Source organism: Asterias rubens, chromosome 12 (assembly GCF_902459465.1).
Source record: "Asterias rubens chromosome 12, eAstRub1.3, whole genome shotgun sequence".
In the NCBI taxonomy this organism is placed as follows: domain Eukaryota; kingdom Metazoa; phylum Echinodermata; class Asteroidea; order Forcipulatida; family Asteriidae; genus Asterias; species Asterias rubens.
The window spans coordinates 2601926-2624092 of record NC_047073.1 but is presented as its reverse complement, the minus strand read 5'-3'; the positions used below and the strand labels follow the sequence as shown (position 1 = coordinate 2624092).

Here is a 22167-nt window from a genome sequence, read left to right as displayed (position 1 = left end):
GGTTGCTTTTGCGCAGAACTTTGTGAATGTTCACCAAAGCTTAGGCCGTAATCTGAGTTAAAAGGGCTGGACACTATTGGTAATTACTCAAAATAATTGTTGCATGAAACTTACTTGATAACGAGCGATGGAGAGCTGTTGATAGTATAAAGCATTAAGTAACATAGTTTTTGAGAGAGAGGTAATTTCTCACTCAAATATTGAAAAACCTCAATTGAGTTCAAATTTTCACAGGTTTGTTGTTTTGTGCATAATGTTGAGATACACCAAATGAGAAGACTGGTCTTTGAACAATTACCACAACATGTCCTGTGCCTTTAATGGAAGCGGCTAGGGCCAGCACTTTGAAGCCGGCATTGTTGCTGCAGCCACAGCCATATCCTATGCTAAAGTCACTTGATTTGGTTGCAGCCTACTTTACATGTTTCTGTAGCAACTTTATAATAAATCTTTTGTCAGATCATATTGTTCGTTTTTGCCGATCCAGCTTTTTTTTAATTGAAAATTTAGAAGCATGCAAAGTGGTTATTGTTATAAAACTGCAGGTGAACAGTTTCTGTAAATGCTAAACCAATTTCTCCATCAATCATTTTTGGGAAAACAAATCTTGTACAAGTAAGAAAGCTTTGGTGAAATTTACAACTCTCGAAAATGCATGAAGTTTTTTATCCATAAATGGTCTGGAATGATTATTTTAAAAGAGAACCCCTAAAGAAAGACTTTCCAATTCGGAAAAAAGAAAAGAATAATTGTTAATTTTTACTTTAAGTTCTTGGCCCACATTGTGAGTATTGTTGTTTACTCATGTCCATGTTATTTTAATGGCATCTGGTCGTTCATTATAATGAATTAAAATTATGATGATTTCAAAAAATATAAATTTCTTGTTGAGTTTGGGTTTCTCTTTGCATTGTTCGTTAGCAATTACATTATTTTGAGTAAAAACAAACGGTGTCAAGTGCCAAGTGTCAAGTAAATATAACTGAGAACTGCGTGCATGAAACCGATTCCAGTTTCAACCATCTTTAATTTGTTTGTGTAATTTTCAAAAACCTTTGTATCTCCATACTGAAATATACACTGACAAGTTTCACACCATTTTCTTTGTCCGGTGTCCCAGGGAAATCTACCCGTCCCAAAAATAACATAGAAAGATGTTTCAAATGAGGGCGTTATCAGAAGTAGTTAGTACACAGTTCGCCGTTCGTGAGAGTCCTTTTATTTTCAGTCACAGAAACTCCTCTAACCTGAGTCCCCCAACCTGTGCCATTCTTGGGACAACAACCATTTTGGCGGCACATATGCTTAGGGACATCTCGCACGAGCACGGGACTTGTCAAGTCTACCTTTGTGATGTGGTGACTGCATCTCCCGGGTGACGGAATCTCCTGCTACACCGAAAAAAGGACGCGAAACTACCTTTTCTTATATACACGGTGCTTGGTGACCACCTTTTGGAAGACCGATCAAGTCACTTTCAGCATTACTCTTGGTAAACGGCATAAAGACTAACCACAGCAAACAGAGTTGGGTTCTCATACACGACGGACACAAAACCATCCTTTGCCGAATCCCACAGACATCTCCCCACGTCTTGCACTTCCTGACCGCTCTTCTGTCCCAAGCAGACGACACAGACGAGTTTGTAGCGGTCGAACCCGAGAAGTTTCACTCGCTGCTTGACAGAATCGCTGATGTTTCGCGCCTTCGCGGCCATCAAGACCGGGCTATCGTACCTGACCTTCTCCAAGTCCTGAAGAACATTCTCGATGACTTGTTTGACCGGTTTCTCTCTGAATGGCCTCTCTGGGTCCATCTTGTAGGTGTTCGGTCGAGTTGTCCCCCGGCCAGTCGCCGAGCCGTCCGTACCCCAACCCCGTTCGTCCACGGAGAGCACGCGGCGAGAGAAGGATATTTTCCGGTTGCGGTAGTCCTGGTCATTGCCGAAGCTCTGCTTACGGGTCCGATAATCACCATCCATGCTCCCCACCGAGACGTTCCTGGGCCTGCCGGTGCTACCAAAGGACACCTTACGGGAGCGGGTTTCTCCGTGGTCGTGGCCCGGTGGAAGCCCGGTGGCTATATCCATCGGTGCCGTATACACCGAGGTTTTCCGCCGTGGTTTTTGTTCGACTTGCTCGGTCATGATGAAGTATTTTCTGGTCAAACTTGGCGAGTGCCGCCAGCTGGTTGTCGGGTTATGGAAGCCCGTCAGTTGGACGCTCTTTGTTTGATCAGGGTTTGCCAAGTGAGCACTTGTTCAAATTCCAAGTGTTTTCTGATAGATTTTGCTGGGGTCAGGAACGTAAGGCGACACCGTGTGTTTCCTGCCAAAAAATTACAAATATTTGTGTTATATTCAGTCACACAATGTGAATAAGTATTACATGCTGTAAATCCAGTCATATTGTCACGGGGAAAAAAAAGAATTCAAGGAGAAACTTGTAGGAAGATATTCAGTTTATCTCATTGAAATACTATGATTAGTGTTTGATGACAACGAAAAAAAAACCTAAAATTTTGAAATTGATTATTCTACTCAGTCTACTTATGGCTCCTGTGTATAAAATGCAAAGGACAGTGTCACCACGTTTCTACCGTAGCAGAGTTACGTCTTTGCAATTTTTTAAAATAAAGACAACATACCATTCACACCTTCACACGGAGTTCTGTGGGGAGTCTGGTCTTTGAAAGAGTTCAGTCTGAATAAATACCTGTATGTGCAATTTTACCACAGTAGCAATTTTTTGGGGGTCGAAAAAAGAAAAATTTGACTAGAGCAGGATTTGAACAAGGACATGGATTGACCATGGTGGGTACCTCTATGGATTAACATACCAGTGCTCTACAACAAATCATTCAACATAGCTCCTTTGTTCATTCGCAATCACCAATACCTTTACGGAGGCCAGTCGCCAAATCACTCGTCGATTAAGCCCTTTATTATATCGTACCTTGAAATATGTATCGAAATCAGGAGCTTCGAAAACTTCTAAAGTTGTTCCGCCTCCTTGAAATCTGCTCTGCAATTGCCTCACAACCAAGTTGAATAAGAGGTCCTTGTTTATAGAATGTGCGTGTGGGTGTGTGTGTGTAGTTTTGGATTTTCGTTTACAAATCGCAATACATTGTAGATCAAATTTCACCTAAAAATAAACCACACGGAGTCTCCCCTAATATCGGGTTCCCAGTTTTCAGAGAATTCCGTTCAGAAGCTGTAAACCAGGGATCAATTTCGTTTAATTATACTTTGTGATATCGATGAATGCAAATCAACAATTGCGAAATGACACTTCTCCCCTTTTCAAACACTTGGTTTTGTATTTCAGGAAGTGACTTCCTCCAGCGCCTTTAATCATAGAGCAAGGAACATCCATTGCTCTTATAGTCTTGCTTATTTTGCCATGAGAATGGTTTCAAAGCACGGTTAATTGAGAATTCCTTTCCGAAGCTGTAAACTCACCTTTATCAAATTTGTTGACAACAGTCAACCACCATCCAGCATTACTCCCACACAATGTTGAGCCAGTAGCATACAGTCCTGGTGCCGAGAGTAGAGGCTCAGGACGAGACGTGACCTAAAATTATGTATGGTTGCCGCCAGTTGTCGCAGTTTCACCTACAAAAGCATTATCCGTAACCAAGTGCAATTGTTTACAGACGCGATCTGTATACGATAAAAAAAATTGACAACGATTATTCAGAGTGATAAATTATATTTTGACTGTCTGTACTGTTTGGTCCACTTGTTTCCTTTGATAAAGACCCGAGTTGGAAACGTCCCGTTTCCATCGTGTGTGTCAACATTTTAATTAGATATGCAACGCCACACCACTTTCAAGTTTACTTCCATTATTAATAAACACGCTCTGTTGATATTTTGACGTCACGACATTCATCCATTGACTTTTTGGGGGCGCGTTATTTTTACCGCCCTCATTATTTTACACAAAAGTACGGACAAACTTCACCCAACAATGCAAGATCTTTCACCATGGTAACTGTTGTCAATAGGCAGTAATTGTACGATAATCTATTCCATTATGCTCCCGTTACCAAGCGCTGTGTGAGGACATTGATTTCAATCACCTTTTGTAAATGAGTGTTTCTGTGTCAAGGGCAACATCTCTTTTGGACTTGACTCGACCTAACTAACCGAAGTTGAACTTTGGGTGTCCTTCAGTGGTGAATGGTTGATCAACTACCGGAACCATATAATAAAACTCCGTAGCATACAGTGCAAAATGCTAAATATTCAAAGACACACGAAAAATACTTGAAGTCACACCGCTTTTTTTACAGTAAGGGACAATATATCCATTTACTCTTAACTTAAATACTGTGTTAAATTTGATATGGGATGTCCCAGGGCCCGTCGAGAAGTCTCCCCTACATTTTGAGGACGAGCAGAGTGTATTTGTCTGATCACGAAGACGCCTAGTGCGCCACTTCTCAGAGCCAACACTCCCTCAACTTGAGATCCTTGTTTTACCCGCAAGTTAACTATTTAGTATTTATAGTTACAACTTTAAAACTAAGTTGGAAGTCAACAAACCCTCTTGGGCAAAATTGTTACACTGATAGGGTCTCAATCACTTTTCTTGGGTCCTATAAGCCTACAAAATATTATGAATCTGATGCTCAACCTAATTACTTTAAGTGTATCATGATTATACACTATCCATTCGGCCGTAGCCAGGGCCCAATTTTATAGAGCTTATGTTATGTTAGTTGAAGAAAAAAACACCCTTAATTGTCACACGAAGTTGTGCGCTTTCAGATGCTTGATTTCGAGACCAAAATCGAATTCGTGGAAAATTACTTCTTTCTCGAAATCTTCGTCACTTCAGAGATGGAGCCGTTTCTCACACTGTTTATATACTACTAACAGCTCCCCATTACTCGTTATACCAGGTAAGGTTTTCTTTATGCTAATTAAATTGTCCACTGCTGAATAATCATGAGTATATGCAGCATAGTTGTGACGTCAAGCTTTAGACAGGGTACCAGTGTAGCTGACCACGTGACATGTAAACATTGCAATAACATGCAGTGGGGACACCAGCTAGCGCTTTTCTTCCTTTTCGAGACAATTTCACGACGTCGACAAGAATTCCAGTTTCCACTCCATTCTTGTCGATAAATTTCTCCGTTTTAATCGAAACAGATCCGGGCAAGAGGCATTTCAAAATACGACCGGTGAGTTTCACATTACCTTGGTAGAGTATTTTATTTGAAAATGTGTTTTTTTTAATGAAAAATCTTTACTTTTACTGTTTGGTTTTCCATGGGCGCTGATTTTAAAAACCTCGAGGTCCGGTGTCATGACAAAAACTGTCCGCTGGCAATAAGTGTCCGCTGAACATGCGCACACTCCGGACACTATTTGGCACGGATTACGTGACAAAGTGTCCGCTCAACAAAATAGTGTCCGGGCGCCATGCTGCGCCGTGCTGATTATTTATAATCAAATACAACCTAGAAAGCGTTCAAGTAAATACAAGCCAAGTAAAAACAATAGACGAACAAAACACTTACTCTCAATCAAAAGTATGTCTTAGTATTTTACTATAGATAATAAAACAGTGCAGGTTTAACAATAATATTTTAATAATAAAATACAACCAAGAATGCTTTCAAGCATACAAGTCAAGTTACAAAATAGACAAACTTTGTCAAGATTCGTATTTTACATAAGTAATTAAAAAGTCCTAGGTTAACAAAATACGAATGAAAGTGCTAAATGATAAATATACGAATATTTATAATCAAATACAAGCAGGAAAGCGTTACAAAAATGAAAAACTAAAATGTTAAAAATGAAGCAATGATGATGCACGCCAACCGCGGACACTATTTTAGCAAGCTTCCGTAAACAATGTGACGTCATAGACGCTTGACCAATCAGAACGCAATATGCTAATGAGCGGACACTTATTGCCAGCGGACAGTTTTTGTCATGACACCGGAAGTGGCGTGGTGCTAGGGCATTTTGTTTGTTACTATTAGCCGACCGAGTGGGCCGTGAGTCGTATATTTCCGACAGGTCGGTTTTTGGTCCGAATTCGGGTCAACTCGTACCCAAGTCAATTCGTACCCAAGTCAACTTGTACCCAAGTCAACTCGTACCCAAGTCAACTCATACCCAAGTCAACTCGTACCCAAGTCAACTCGTACCCAAGTCAACTCGTACCCAAGTCAACTCGTACCCAAGTCAACTCGTACCCAAGTCAACTCGTACCCCAATAAATTTTTACTCAGTTTTGGGGTTTCAACTCGTTTTTCTTCATCATGTTTTATGTTATTATATTTTTAGAACAAGTGAATAAGAGTTAAGACCTAGGCCCAAATGTTTTTTAATTTGTTTGTATTATTATTTTTTTTTTATACTTCTGTGGGGAAAATTAATCAGAACTTAAGATTTGTTTGTTTAATTGGCGTGTTTGAATGAATTTTTTCTTTTTTTCCCTTTCTTATAGAAATAGATAGTCGAAACTATCAAGGCTCCCCTGTGAGCCTACAGGGGACTAATATTTTGGGCCTCCAAATGCTATGTTTTAAAAATCGACGTCAATATGTTTAAGTTTTACGACCGTTAGCCATCAACAACTAAAGTTTTCTTTGTACTAATACTACAACCAAAACTTAAAGTCACCTTGAAATAGGATATTATTCTGAACAATTAAATACTTTTTTGAGTAATTGTTTTTAATGATTTATATGTTAAAAAATAAAATTGTGTGGGTTACTCCGCCTACCCCTTTTGTGATGTCAATCGAGGCAGACTTTGCCTCAATTGGACATCGAACACACGTCTGTGCAAGTACATTCATGTCCTAGTCGTGAGTTTGTATGTTTCATTTTTCCGGCAATGTCTAGTCGACGCGCTGTGCAGCAAACACTTTGAGCCGTCGTGCTTCGAGAATCCGGAAGACACTACACATTTTGACATGAAGAGAAAAGAGAAAAGTTCTTTTCAACTTAATAAAAAAAATCAGGTATTGTTTAAACATTTATTGCATGTTTTAAGCTTGCGCCAAGCGTCACTATCTTGTGTTGGCACTGCGTGCGATTCATCGCGCCTCGATTGACGTCACAAACAGTGCCCTCTCGGGTCGGGCTTATTTTCAAATTTGTAAATAAAATGGACACTAATTTTTTAATAAACCTTAGTTAATTGGTAAGTCATATTCCACTCATCAAAACACATATAGTGACAAAAGCTTTGTTTAGACAAAATACCACTTCCAGGTGACTTTATCCCATCCCACACACACTCGATATAATTTCATAATGCTTGTATTGCCTCTTGTTGTGTTAAATGAAAAACTGTTTCCAAAAAGTGCAATTTTCTGTTGCATTTTTTGAGTTGGTGTTAATGGCTAGGGCTATGTATGGCTCTCAAAATCTTAATGTAAAGGATGTCTGTATCTTCGGTCTCATAGCCGTAGCTGTAGGCGCTGTAATGTGGACATGGCCTTGTTTACAACTCAGCCCCACGCTTTATGGCTTTTTACGTGTTTTTTCACACTCACATAGTACCTGAGAATGCTAGTAGGATTTGGTACTCTGGTAACACAGGCAGGTGATATTTATATATCTATATTCCTGATGCTATCTGGTTTTAACATGGCAACCCCCCCCCTCTCAACAAATTATCCACGACCCTCCCCCCCCCCCTTGAAATCTGGAAATTCATGGTCTTGAAATCTGGAAATTCAGATACATTTATCTGGACATTTTCTGGTCAGAAAGATGTTTTAAAGTAGAATACAATGATCCACACAAATATGCCATGGTTTTCCTTGAACTTTGCGACCTATCACGGTCGGCCATTTTAGTCAAAAACTTGACTCCACAAAAAGGCTGACCGTATTAGTTTGCAGAGTGAAAGGAAAACCATGCACTTACAAGGCACATTTGCCTTATCCAAGGCATTGTGTTCTATTAAGCCTCAAATTGTCAATGGCACAAGTTTGATAAAACTGCTCTTGTGACCCTTTGCCATTTTGTTAAGTTTTAGACATAAATTTGATAAATTTGCTGGACCCATTGTACTGTGGGCAAAAAAGACGGCCCGATGGTCCCACCGGGATAAGGTGGGCCCTCAATATTTAAGTTGGGGGGGGGGGGGGGGGGTCGTAGGGCTAAGGCAAATAAAAGACAAGTTACAAGGAGAGTCATGTCCATTTTTTTATTGAAAAATTTTGCCAAAAAAAAAAGCAGAGTTGTGCAAACACCTGTGCCTGTCGGTGGACCCCCTTGGCCACCTAGAACTTGTGATGATCCAAAGGCCCAAGTGCAATGGTAGATATGTTTTCTGTTCAGTGAAGTTCAATGGGAGACTTTCTGGGACGATAGAGGGCAGCAGACTTACCGGGTAAATCCATTGTTCTCAGAATTATGCGCATGTTCAGAACTACGTAAACAATGGAAATTTACCCGGTATGTCTGCCGCCACCTAGCGTTGGAAAGTCTCCTATTAGATGTACTCCTAGTGTCTACGTCAATGTTGTAATGTCTCACAAAATATAAACGAGCTAGACGCAATTCTGCGCTTTGTTTTTTAGACGCAAGTGTTGAGCAGAAGGTAGTTGTTGCTTGCTTAAATGAACTGGTGCCCTCAAGGGCCAAAGATTTCACCGATTGTTGTCTCGCAACCAAGCCGCACTGGTGGTGCCGAGAGTTGTCGACACTTGTTCTATGATTAAAATAATTTCCGTCTCATGAGACGAAAACTATTTTCATGACATTGTTTTACTCATCTCCCAAAAACTACAGCACCTCAGCTCGTAATATTTTCAGGGAAGCTTTATACTATTATCTTCAAACTGTGTAAGTTTAGTGTAAATATGTGGACATTGTGTTTTTGGTCCTTTAAATGTTTTAAAAAGAATAAATCTATATATAAATATATATACGCATCGATGTTGATGGTCGTATGATGGGCTGCAAACTCCTTGTGAATATCCGAAACTCTCCGTCTGAAAATGAAAAAAAGGGAACAAGAACAAGATTTAACATCTTTGTTGATATAGCAATCATCATTTATTAATAAGGCAATGTAAAACCTAGTGACTCAATGATTGAGGCACCCCAGGGTAGAACTCTATTGTCGCACAAGTACTCTTTGGATTTTAGTAAATATCGCCTCACACTATGCTTCTTTATTACAAGCCATGATAAAGAGGCAAAAGTTTGAAAGATTGCGAAGGTTTTTTACGCTAGTAACCAAGGAATACCAGGGTATTAACCCAAACTACTTGGGTTTTCCTTAGAAATATTAAATCTGTTTGTCTCAAACCAATAATGTTTACATACCTGTAAAGTTGATTGATTGCTCAAGGCAGAGGTATGCACTCCCACTCTGAATGAAGATCTGACACTCTCAAATGTCTGGATTAGTTGATCTGAGTAAATGAAACAAGGTTAGAAAAAAAAGTTTAACATAACAACAATAAAGCCATGTACAGATATTCAAGAGCGAATTCATTTGAATCTATAGACCATGTAACCTGTGACATCAACACATGTTTAAAAAAGATTCATCACAGAGGCTGAACTTCCTGCAGGCATAGTTTGTACATGCAAGAGAACGGTGTATGATAATTGCAATGTCTGATTTTTATCAACCTTTGATATGATGAAAGGAGCACATCTATAATCTTATTTATTTGTTTAATTTCTTATAACCCTTTAAAGTTATGTGGAAAAATACACACAATGTAAAATTGTTTATGTGACCAGTGAGAGTATCAATTGCCAGCTAGAAAGACCCTGGAATGTAGAAGATCGTTCTTTTGGCACAAAAAAGGTCACATGGTCTGTTAGTTTTCAATGAAAACAACATACCACTCACCGGTGCATCTATCAACATAGGCCCTGAATTTCATCTTTGTAGAGGCCAGGTAAAAGAAAACTTGTCAACTGCGGGCTTTGAACGTGGGCCCTTTGAAGTAACAAGGATGCGATCTACTAACCGAGTTATCAAGCTCCGATATTGGCAGTTTTGTTAATTATATTTGTTCAGGGTACCAGTCAGAAGCCAGGCCTGATACTTCACAGAGGCAACGGAGGCGATTGCCTCCATTGCCCCTTGTCATTGCCTTGGTGCCCTTGAAATGCTCCAGTAGAATTTTACAATTTCCTCATAGGGTGCCCTTTGACAAAGAGAAATTGCCTTGGTGCCCTTGCCCTTTCAAAAACGAAGCATACAGCCCTGAGAAGCCATTCAACAAAAAACTATCAGCCAGTGATTGAGGGTAGACCACCATAGGGCTAGACAGCTCAGATGGGACCTAGAGGTGGACCAGTACAGGGGAACCTAGAGGTGAAGGCGATTTAGGAAAGATACACTACGCCAATTCGACCACCAATTTTGTATTATCAATATCAATTTTGTATCTTACCTGATGACAGGAAGTTGAATGTGTTGTCATATTGCAGATTGCTGGACACCAGGCTTCAGCATTGCTTCTGCTCCGTGCTACACGAACTGCCACTATGACTGACGATCTGACAATCTGGACAGCACTATGACTGATGATCTGACAACCTCACTTTGGATCTCTTGATCTGTAGATGAAAAAAAAAAGAGAATGAGATTCAAGGTTCATTTACTTTGCCACCAGTATCCAAAGAAAAAAGATATTATCACTAGAAAAAGATCAGTAACAGTACTTTTAAAACTGGCTGAAATGTGACACTGGATCCATATTAGAAGCAGAGTTTGCGGGCAATATGGACCCTACATGGAATTCATTTGAGACAGATTTTTAACAAATTTCTACCTCTATGAGTGTACCATGGAGGTCCAATGAGGATGAAATTAATCACCAATTTCTTCTTTTTTTTGGGGGGGGGGGGTGATCAAAGGTACTATTTTGACTTTGACACTCCGAAAATCTTTGCAGTGAAATCACTGTGAAAGCTCAATGAAAAGTAGAATTTGGCTGAAATTCAAGGAATTATTATTCTTTCACCCATAACTTGACCTAGGATTCGAGCTGCCTCTAGCTACCGCCCAATCTCGGTAGTCTAGTTGGATAGACATTGCTCTAGAACTGCAAGGGTTTAGGGTTCCAACCGAGTATGATTCCTGTGAATTTTTTTTCCATAGGACTCCGGAAAGTACTGAGCTTCAGTGCTAACACACATTGGCGTATGCAATCTGTGTATGATTAAAAAATTAAAGATAATTAAAAAAAAATTCTTTTTCCCCAATGCAAGTTTAACAACTAATGTATAGTTCGATCAACTCTGGATGTGATTTTGGCCATGGGATGGGTTTACCTTTTTGTAGATGGTGACGATGTCAGAAATGTGATTAATTCATTACATTTGTTCTGTTTGTGAAAGTGAAGCCAATGACTCTCAGAAAAGCGAACTTAATCATTCTAATAGCCAAGAACCCAATGAGAAATGAAGTTTTAGATGTTTGATGAACACCCCAGAAAATGATTCAAGGGAAAACCATAGAGTTGCAAATAGGAACTGATTACCCAATCCACGTAGTTCTCCCGGTGTGATTCAATAAGCCTGGGTCCTAGAGGTGGAGGTGATTTAGGAAAAATACACTATGCCAATTCGACCACCAATTTTGTATTATCAATATCAATTTTGTGTCTTACCTGTAGACAGAAAGTTGGATGAGTTGTCATATCGCAGATTGCTGGACACTAGGCTTCAGCATCGCTTCTGCTCTGTGCAACACGGACTGCCACTATGACTGATGATCTGACAACCTCAGTTTGGATCACTTGATTTTTAGATGAAAAGAGAGAGAATGAGTTAGTGATAAGAGGTTCCGTTAAGAACTTCGTTTCCAATAAAATAATCAAGATTCAAGGATCGGTAGTAACGCACAGATTATAAACACGGAACTTCAAATAAATTCAATGAACCTTGCCCCAAACCCCGCGCGCCCTCAATCAGCAAAAGTTGTAGATGTTTGAAAATGCTTCAAGGCTGTACATTGTACCAATCTCCAGGCGTCCGGCACACTGTGTGGCAATTCTTTCTCAATCGGGAACGTGTACTGTGTTGGGAGTGGCCAGCATGTCAATCTGGAGGTAATAGATTAAAATCCTGCTCAGGTCATTTTTGTCTGTGTTCATAAAATGTCCCCAGTCATATTCGCTTGTGTTTTGAAACATTACTTATTGCTTTATTCACAACACTCTCCTGGCAGGGCTCTGTTTTCTAACCTTTTTGTGAACAGTGACAATGTCAGAAATGTGATTCATTTCATTTCTTTTGGTTGTGAATGTGAAGCCATGGACTCTCTGAAAAGTGAACTTAATCATTGTAGTAGCCAAGAACCCAATGAGGAAAGACGTTTTAGTTTTAGATGTGGGAGGAAAACCCCAGAAAATAATTCAAGGGAAAACCCACACAGTCAAAGGTAGGAACAACCCAGTTCACGTAGTGCCCCCGTTGTGATTCAAACAGGGGGTCCTAGAGGTGTAGGCGATTTAGGAAAGATACACTACGCCAATTCGACCTCTAATTTTGTATTATCAATATCAATTTTGTATCTTACCCGTAGACAGGAAGTTGAATGTGTTGTCAAATCGCAGATTGCTGGACACTAGGCTTCAGCATCACTTCTCCTCTGTGCTACATGGACTGCCACTATGACTGACGATCTGACAATCTGGACAGCACTGTGACTGATGATCTGACAACCTCAGTTTGGATCACTTGATCTGTTGATGAAAAAAAAAAAGAGAATGAGATTCAAGGTTCATTTATTTTCCCTCAGTATCAAAAGAAACAAGACATTATCGCAAAAAAAAAGACCAGTTACAGTGGTTCAAAAACTAGCTGAAGTGTGACACTGCTGAGGGATCAATATTAGAAGCAGAGTTTGCGGGCAATATGGTCCCTACATGGAACCATTTGAGACAGAATTTAAACAAATCTCTACCTGTATAATATTAGAGAATGACAGAATTTTGAGGGAAAAAGAGGTCCAATGAGAATTTTTTTTGGGGGGTAGATCAAGTGTTATTTTGCCCTTTGACACTCTGAAAATCTCTGCAGTGAAACCACTGTGAAAACTCAATGAAAGGCAGGATTTGGCTGAAATTCAAGGAATTATTTCTCTTTCCCCCATGCTTTCAGCAAGTTGCAATTCCCTGAAACCAACTTGAGAAAAGGAATCTCAAAACCAGTACTGGCCTCCCAAAATGTTGCCCTGATTTCAGGGAACACTCTCCATCCAAGCCCAGACTTATAGAATTGGTCAATAATTCTCTGGCATGTAATTTCCAACTTCTCCCCACTCCGGCATGGCCTTATGGTAGTTATTTGCCAAGTTATGATGATCTACTGCAATGTTAACATAGGTCTACCAACAGTGTGCTGAACAGTACAGCTCTAGAATTGCAAAGGCTGTGGGTTCAAATCCAATCCGAGTATATGCCTGTTCAGATTTTTTTACAGAACTCAGGGGAAGTACCTAGTATACAGTGCTTACACACATTGGAGTAAGGGTATGCTTTTAATGTACAATAAAAGAAAAACCACTTGATTTGTCTGCCAGACCACTCTTGCAAAGAGCCATATGGCTGACAACTCTTGTAAGATGGGTACTTTCAACCAGAATTTAGAGTGAAGTTCGTTCCAATTTCACACAAAAAGAGTGTAGCCCGGTTCATACTTCCTGCGAATGCGAAGCGATTTTTGACGTCACAAATTTGCAATGAATAATTCGCAGCAGTTCAACTCTGCTCAACTCACTTGAGAATATCGCTGCGAAAGGAGAGTTGTGACGTCAAACTCACCTCAATTTCACTTCACACGAACCTGGCTTAATGCAGATTGACTTTCACTCGCAACACAGGGAAACTAACACCACTCAGACAAGAGAGTGAATTTTTCACTCTCTTACATTAAAGACATTGGACACTATTGGTAATTGTCAAAGACCAGTCTTCTCACTTGGTGTACATGTATCTCAACATATGAATAAAATAACAAACCTGTGAGAATATGAGCTTTGAAGTTGCGAGATAAGAATAGAAAAAAAAAAACATCCTTGTCACACGAAGTTTCCGCTTTCATATGCTTGATTTCGAGACCTCATATTCTAAATCTGAGGTCTACTCGAAATCAAATTCGTTGAAAATTACTTCTTTTCTCAAAAACTACAGTACTTCAGAGGGAGCTGTTTTCTCAAAATGTCAAAATGTTCACACCACACAACCAACCTGGGCATATTCCATCAGAAATGGGGGGTAGCTTTATTGGTTCAGTGTACTTATTCTCAGAAATTAAAGGAACAAGTTTTTGACTTGGCCAACCGTGTTAGTTCGCAAAGTAAAAGGAAAACGATGCATTTTCGATGCAAATTTGTAGGGATCATTGTATTCTACTTTTAAAACATCTTTCCAACCATTATGCATTTTATAACAAGGCCACGTGTTCCTTTACGCTCATACAAAAAAAAAAGGTTTATGGATGATATTTTAGAAACATCATTCATAAACTTTTTTGTTTGTTTAAATCAACTTTTGTTTCGCACCTTTAAACGTGAAGTTGATTGAGTTGTCAAAGCAGTCTGCTGGAGACTCTCAAAGACTTCATCATTGATAGATTAAGACATCTCTGCTCAGTTCGATGGACAGCCATTCATGAATGAAGATCTGACATCTCTGTGGTCTTCATTAGTTCATCTGTACAATTTGACAAAACAAATAGTAATGTATAAACTTTAAACATTTAGTGAGTAAACTATTCATTGAGTCATGCAGAATTTTTGAATACCAGCTGGTTCATATTGAGTTGAAATGTCTCACTAGAGGGCCACCTATCGTCAGGAGTAGGACAGGCATGTTCGATTACGTGGGCACAATCATCATCACAACATTGTTAGTTAAACAGTGATGAGAGGGAATAGTCTGCACAATTTGTACATTTGTAGAAGATGATTCTATATTATTCAAGATTATCTTTCAAAAAAAATTTCCCAATTTGCAACAAATCCATATAAGGTACTTTAACATCGATATAGTTCTTGATCCACATTTTTTGCGATCCCTACGCTTTACCAATGGCCTTGAAAGAGCCCCTTAACAACTCGTTATTAATTGCACTGTGTGGCCAAATGATTAATCGTAGGCAACTTGTATACTTCGTTTATTTATATTTAGACATTACTTATTCAAGTTCCTTGATCAATTTCCATATGTTATTAAGTGTGCTTTCAGTACTACTACTACTAGCTCTGAAACTTGTCATACACATGCCCAGTGTCACAGGAATCATGGTGCCCAATCTCTATTGCATGATTTAATGCACACGTACACAATTGTGAAACGCTAAATTGCGCAAAAGTGATGGCACCTTCTGTTGCTCAGTCACATCAAAGGCAGTGGACACTCTTGGCAATTACTCAAAATAATTATTAGCATAAAACCTTACTTGGTATAACGAGTAATAGGGAAAGGTTGATAGTATAAAACATTGTGAGAACCGCCTCCCTCTGAAGAGACGTAGTTTTCGAGAAAGAAGTAATTTTTCTACGAATTTGATTTCGAGACCTCAGATTTAGAATTGAGGTTATGAAATCAAGCATCTGAAAGCACGCAACTTCGACGACCAATTGAGCTCAAATTTTCACAGTTTTGTTATTTTATGCATACTATGTTGAGATACACCAAGTGAGAAGACTGGTCTTTGACAATTACCACAAGTGTCCACTGTCTTTAACAACTAAGTTCTTAATCGCCCTGCGTGGCCAAATGATCATTGATCGTTGGCAACTTGTATACTTGGTTTATAAATATGGGCATTACTTGTTCAAGTTCCTTTATCAAATTTCATGTTTTATAAAGGTTGCTTTTAGATAGCTCTAAAATTTGTCATGCACATGCCCAATCTAACAGGAATTATGGCGCCCAATCTCTATTGTGTGATCTAATGCACTCTACACAATTGCAAAACGCTAAATTGTGCAAAAGTGATGGCGCCCTCTGTTGCCCAGTCACTATAGGGAAGTGTGCATCGTACCCGAAAATCCGAACGTTGATTGAGTAGAGTAAGCAGATTGCTGGCGACTCATCAAGGCTTCAACATTGATAGATTGAGACATCTCTGCTCAGTGTGATGGGCAGCCACCGTGACTGATGACCAGACATCTCTGTCTTCAGTAGTTTATCTGTAGATGAAACAAGTGAACGAAAACAAAATTTATAGTTTGTTGGGTGCACACAAAAATGAGAGTTAGAGAAAGTTTAAACACAACTGCGCAGCAGAGCAAAAACATTGCGTCTTCATTGACGCAGCAAATTTACCATGCGCAATCACCCCGCAAAATACAAATCTAACATTACACAGTTAAATACTCTGTTCATCCAATACAATTGTCATTTGTGTGAAGCTTACACAATCAATCCTGGACGATATCAAACATTTTGACTGGCGCTTTATCCTCCGGTAAATACAACGATTTATCACAAAGATTTTTGAAATTGAAAGTACCCTATAGAATTGGATAACAAGGGTTCTATCAAGTCAGTACATCATTGCAATATGGAGTTATGAACTTATGATCATTTAAATGTTCCATTGTTCTAGCTCATTCAACAGGAACCAGTGTTAAAGTCACCTGGAAAAGGTATTTTGTCAAAATAAAGCTTTTTTCACTGATAATATACGTGTTTTGATGAGTGGAATGTGAACAAACAGTTAACTAAGGTTCTAAAAAATGAGTTCTTGTCTTATTTACAAATTTTAGAGTAGGCCCCGCCGAAGGGGGCGCTGTTCGTGACGTCAATCGAGGAGCGATGTTTGAAGAGAAAATACTGCACAGTGCTGAAAAGAACCTTGGACCGAAACCCCTGGGCACTATTGCTCTTGTGAGTCTGACCAAATGCAGACTGACCCCATCTATAGTTGTTTTGCAGCATCCAGCAGCAATACACTTGGTTGGCATTGCCAGAAAAATGCAAGAAAAGCAAGAATGCAAGATTTTGCAACCTTCAAACTCAATGACTTGTACTTTGCACGTGTGTTTACTCTACGCATCAAGGCAAAGTCTGCCTCGATTGACGTCACAAAAGGGGTAGGGGGGGGTCAACCCCAAAACAACTTTAACTATTTTGTTCAAACAATTACTTAAACAAATTGTTTTATTGTTACTAAATATATACTCTTATGTTTGAAAAAAATATTTTTTTAATTTCCAGGTGACTTTAAACTCTTTAAGTTTTATCTGTTCATCAATGAATCTATGTATGAAGCAATATGTGTAGGCCTGGGCGAATTATTCGAATATCCGGTTAATGGCGAATAGGTTTTCCTATCCGTAACTGCGAATGCCTTTTTTTTCTTAACCGGATATCCGCATAGGGAGTAAATACCTATTTACAAACCGGATAATTCTGTAATTACAACCGAGTAACCGGATATTCTTTAATATCCGAATATCCGGTTAATTTCGGATAGTTGGCCAGCGGTATCCGAATAACAACATTTCACTATTCGTCCAGCACTAAATATGTGATGCAATTTTCAATTCAGTACATCATTGCAACAGGGTCATTCCATGTCAAATCAACAAAATTTCAGAAAAATTCCCAACTGACCCTCTTAGATTTTCGAAACTTAGTCAAACTGTTCCGCTAAAATGAACAAACAACAAAAATTTTTTTCTTACTCCATATTGTTTTTGAGATATGGCCTCATGAAATTTGCCCAAACCTCCCCAAATTTATTTGTTTATTTTTTTTTAAATTTATCGTGCAGGAAGGGACCTACCAATTTTTTTGTCCCTGGTTTCAACAAACGTTGACACTACTAAAATTTTGAGTTACATGAAGACACCCCCCCCCCCACAGAAAAACAACAACTTTAAACGAGCATAAGTTTGTGATAAATGAACCTGTGGCAATAATGTTTTTACTATCAAATTACTCATGGGACAAGCTTTAATTTCACCATTGATACAAATTTTGTGCAAAGACTGTAGGTAGGGACTGTCACTACCAATAGAGGGTGCCCTTCGCGCTGCGTCACTCATTTTGTTATGGTTTTATGCGTCAAGGTCGAGCTGGTCGCACGCTGTTTAGCGCTCAGTCTGGTATAGACATGTCTGCGTAAGGATATCGAGTTAAATTTGATGTTACAGGGTTCATTAAACAGGCCTGTGAGCGGGTCATGAAAAAAAAACCCGGAAAATTGTTGTCCGGATTTTGGGCCAGCACTACGAACGTAATATAAGGCTTTAATTAAAAACTGAAGCGTAGGCAACACATTCACAGAAACATAGGCCACAATTCTTACACGTAACAATGTGTTGTACATCATCATTTTCAAGATATTTTTGTAGAATTCTTTTATGAATAAATCCACAAGCGCGATGAGTCCTAGTCGTCGACTGCCATTTATTTTACTTGTCGCAAAAAAAATACACACCGTACGTCGCGGGAAAACCATGTGTGCCTAATCTTGTCTCAAGGTGTTGCCTTTTTAGTAAAGCGCCCTCTATTGGTGAAATGGAACAATGACATTGAAGTACATGTAAAATAGACATCGTGCTAAACAAAAAATTAACAACAATGGCTCAAATGAAAGACCAACACGGAGTATTGTACTGGGTCTAGCCCCCCGACTCACATGTCAAAATCAAATTGCAATTAAAGTGCTTCCCGATTCCAGGTACGTGCTGCTTTTGACGATCTATTTCGGATGTAAAAAAAAGAAGATAAAAACGGAACGGGAAAAAAGCGGAGCCCGCAAGAAAAACAAGGAACGGGAAAAAAGCGGAACCAAAGAAAAATGCGGACTGGGAACATTAGAAAGAGCAGAAATCTGCTTTAGAGCGGAGATTTCACAGGCCTGATTAAAGGCAGTGGACACTTGGTAATTACAAACCCTTCAAAAACATACTGCCCAAATCCTTCAATATCCTTCAGTTTGAAGTTGTCGTAAACTTTAAGTGTCCAAATCCTTCAATATCCTTCTCCTTATTGGAAATGAACATACTATCCCAAATCCTTCTAAATCCTTATGTGTTTATGATTTAGTTTAGAGCTCTGTTGGGGCCCTTGGTGTATTATATTTGATATTTGCACCATTTTGAATAGGTTAGGGTTACCCATTGACCTATGTACCTCACTGAATTTGGCTTATTGTTATTGAAATAAATTTATAATTTTACATAATATTACCCTCAACCAAATGGAAGTGCCCAGCTGTATTATGGCCAGGACAATGCCCTTGAGAAATTCCAAAGATTCCAATGGCATGAATGGTGTGTTTACAAAGCCTGTGTGGTATACAATGAACACCCTATGCATGTAACCCTAAAACAATGACCAAGCTAACAAAGAAAATTTCAGTTGCCGAACAAAATAATATGTCTCCACTGGTAAGAGCCCAAAACCTTCACAATCCTGTTTTGGCCAAGCTACATGAGACTTAATACCTTCAAAATCCTCCTTTGTAAAAATAGCCTAATAGCCCAAGTCCTTCTTAAACCTCATCCTCATACAAACTCATAGTGTCCCAAAGCCTTCAAAATCCTCCTGTGCTGCAGAACACTAAAAACCCAAATCCTTCTTTGTCATACACTTCAGCAATGAGGATAATGAAGGAGTTGGGCCCTATAGGGTTAAACCTTACCTGGTAATGAGTAATGGGGAGAGGTTGATGGTATAAAACATTGTGAGAAACGGCTCCCTCTGAAGTGCCATAGTTTTTGAGAAAGAAGTAATTTTCCACGAATTTGATTTCGAAACCTCAGATTTAGAACTTGAGGTCTCGAAATCAACCATCTAAACGCACACAACTCTGTGAAGGCTAGTCTTTGACAATTACCAATAGTGTCCACTGACTTTAATAAAAAAAAACGGATCTACTTTCAATTTGGCTTTTATCTGAAACCTTTTATGCCCATCGCAGAGAAATCAGATGAAACTTTTTGAAGTATTGGTGGAGAAGAAAGACTGGCTTGTGCACATTTGTACGCAAATTTGATGGAAAAGCGCAAAATTGAAATATATATAATGGAGACAACTGTTGTCTGAATGACAACTCAAAATAGTGGAACTTAAGCTACCAAATGATTTTTGTCTGTTCAAAATATTGTGCCATCGCGGTCGCCATTTCCAAGACAGTGATACGGCGGGGATTTTCCAAACTTTTACAGGCTGGGGTCGCACTATGTGTGATGCTGATAGTGTTTGGCCAACACGTGCGTGAGCTTAAATACCAAACAAAACACAATGTTTGACTTACTTTAGTTTAATTTATTCAAGGGAAAAGTTTCCGCATGGCGCCACCACTTGTTCATTCGATATGAAATAATATAGTATCTAATTTACCTCATTGATATATCCCTTTTTGTAAAAATGAGTGAAAAAGTGGTGGCGCCATACGGAAAGTTACCCACTTAAGGTCCCGTACCATTGCGAAAAAAATTCCAAAATATTTTTAAAATATTTCTACCTAACTCAGGAATCTGGACTTTTACTCACATGTTCCTTGTAGTTGGAACTCCAAGAAGGCATTATTTAAAATAGTTGAATTTTCTCCTTTGGTGTAAATATTTTGTGAAAAGAAAATTAAAATTGACGTTTCCCATCACCACGTCGTGCACTAACTTCCGTGTAAACACTTTCTTGCACTAATCACTGGCGGCGCCATCAACTAGCGTCAACCACCCACTAAGCAGATGGATAATAGTCAGCGAGCAATTTACACAAAGCGCAGAACATAGTATACCGAGCATAGACGTCTTGTGCCAAGACTCCATGTGCTGGAAGCGTATCTTTTTCCCAGGACAGATAAGTGGCCTCATCTGTCCTAGGAAAAAGATATACGCGCACAGGAAAGCGCCCTCTGTTGTCTGTCGATATGTACATGAACACGCCCTGTGAAAAAGACGGCTTTGCTGCTTATAAATATTTTTAAAGAAAAAAACACGTTTTGTAACCGAAATTCAACCTGAAACTTATTAAAATTCTATTTGAGCTGTAATACTTTCCAGTTTTATGCCTCCTGGATTTTAAATGTGTATTGGAGGAGTTGAAGGCGAGTTGATGGCACCTACCCAGTTGACGGCGAATAGCGGCAAGACAACGCATTGCACTCAAAGCCATGCGCACTTGGGCTCACACTATCAATTGGTACATGATGATCCACATCGCCAGTGCAGAACTTCGACAAATTTTCGGAAATAATTTCTTCCATGGATATATACAAATACTTTCGAAGAGAAAGAGCGCCCTTTTAATCATGAGTTATAGTACGGCGGATTGATATTCCCACCCTCTCTAAGTAAAGTCGGCACACACCACTTGTTGCTAGGGGGTGGCGCAATTTTTGAGAAGGGACCCTAATACACATGTAGTGCAAGGTAGAAGCTAAAACATTATTTACCCAAACACGTTGACATTAGTTTTGATTAATTTTAAACTCAATAACCTATTTTTTTCCCTCAGAAACAGCTCTTCACAATCTCTACATTTATTGAACGCAAAACAGTGACAAATAATAATTGAATAAACTTAATTTCCCCCCCTAAAACTGCACGTAGACCTACTTCGCGAAGTGAAATGATTCTCACAACACTTTTATTTACTTGAAACTGCTGTACTTCTTTAACCAGATAAGTTTGTATTGCCACAAAGTTTTAGAGCTTGAAACGTATACCTTCCCTTTAAAATTGCTTAAAGATACTGGATACTATTGGTAATTGCCAAAGACCATTCTCACTTTGTGTATCACAACAATGCATTATGCAGAAACCTGTGAAAATTTGAGCTAAAAAAAATAAAATTGGTCGTCGAAGTAGAACAGTACCATTGTCACACGAAGTGTGCTTTCAGATTATTGATTTCTAGACCTCAAAATCTTATTATAAGGTCTCAAAGTCAAATTCGTGGAAAGTTACTTCACTTCAGAGGGAGCCGTTATCAACCCCCTGCCCCCCCCCCATTACTCGTTAACATACAAAGAAATTGGTTTTATCTACTAGTTATTTTGAGCAACTTAAGAGTGCCCAGTGCCTTTGAAGACTGAAGTTATATTTGAAAACACGTCGTCGGTACAGTGCATGTTTGCATTTAATATCACATATTATCGTCAATATTATTACTCATAATTCACAGTTATTTACAAATCATTGTCCAATATTGGAGTTGCTCAATATTGAAAACC

The 22167-nt window shown here is 39.1% G+C and overlaps 1 protein-coding gene and 1 long non-coding RNA gene across 3 annotated transcripts; both read right to left on the bottom strand.

Annotated features, from left to right (window-relative positions):
• Positions 1-471: 471 nt before the first annotated feature.
• Positions 472-3668, bottom strand: LOC117297338 (tctex1 domain-containing protein 2-like). 2 transcript variants are annotated; one of them, XM_033780316.1, is made up of 2 exons: positions 3464-3668; positions 472-2327 (listed from the first exon to the last, which is right to left on the bottom strand). In XM_033780316.1, the coding sequence occupies exon 2, from the start codon at positions 2144-2146 to the stop codon at positions 1484-1486; it is 663 nt and encodes a 220-aa protein (XP_033636207.1). In that variant the 5' UTR covers positions 2147-2327; positions 3464-3668; the 3' UTR covers positions 472-1483. The 2 variants fall into 2 exon arrangements, with proteins under 2 accessions (XP_033636207.1, XP_033636208.1); XM_033780317.1 differs by lacking the exon at positions 3464-3668 and adding an exon at positions 2955-3001.
• A 5253-nt stretch (positions 3669-8921) lies between these two features.
• On the bottom strand, positions 8922-20522 carry LOC117298047. Its single transcript, XR_004519939.1, has 8 exons — positions 20484-20522; positions 16015-16162; positions 14528-14678; positions 12542-12707; positions 11631-11758; positions 10410-10575; positions 9322-9410; positions 8922-8984 (listed from the first exon to the last, which is right to left on the bottom strand). It is a non-coding gene; the product is annotated as an uncharacterized LOC117298047 (long non-coding RNA).
• Between the last annotated feature and the right edge of the window lie 1645 nt (positions 20523-22167).

Coding starts and splice junctions, on each gene's coding strand:
- LOC117297338 (XM_033780316.1), bottom strand. CDS start 2,146: ATGACCGAGCAAGTCGAACAAAAACCACGGCGGAAAACCTCGGTGTAT.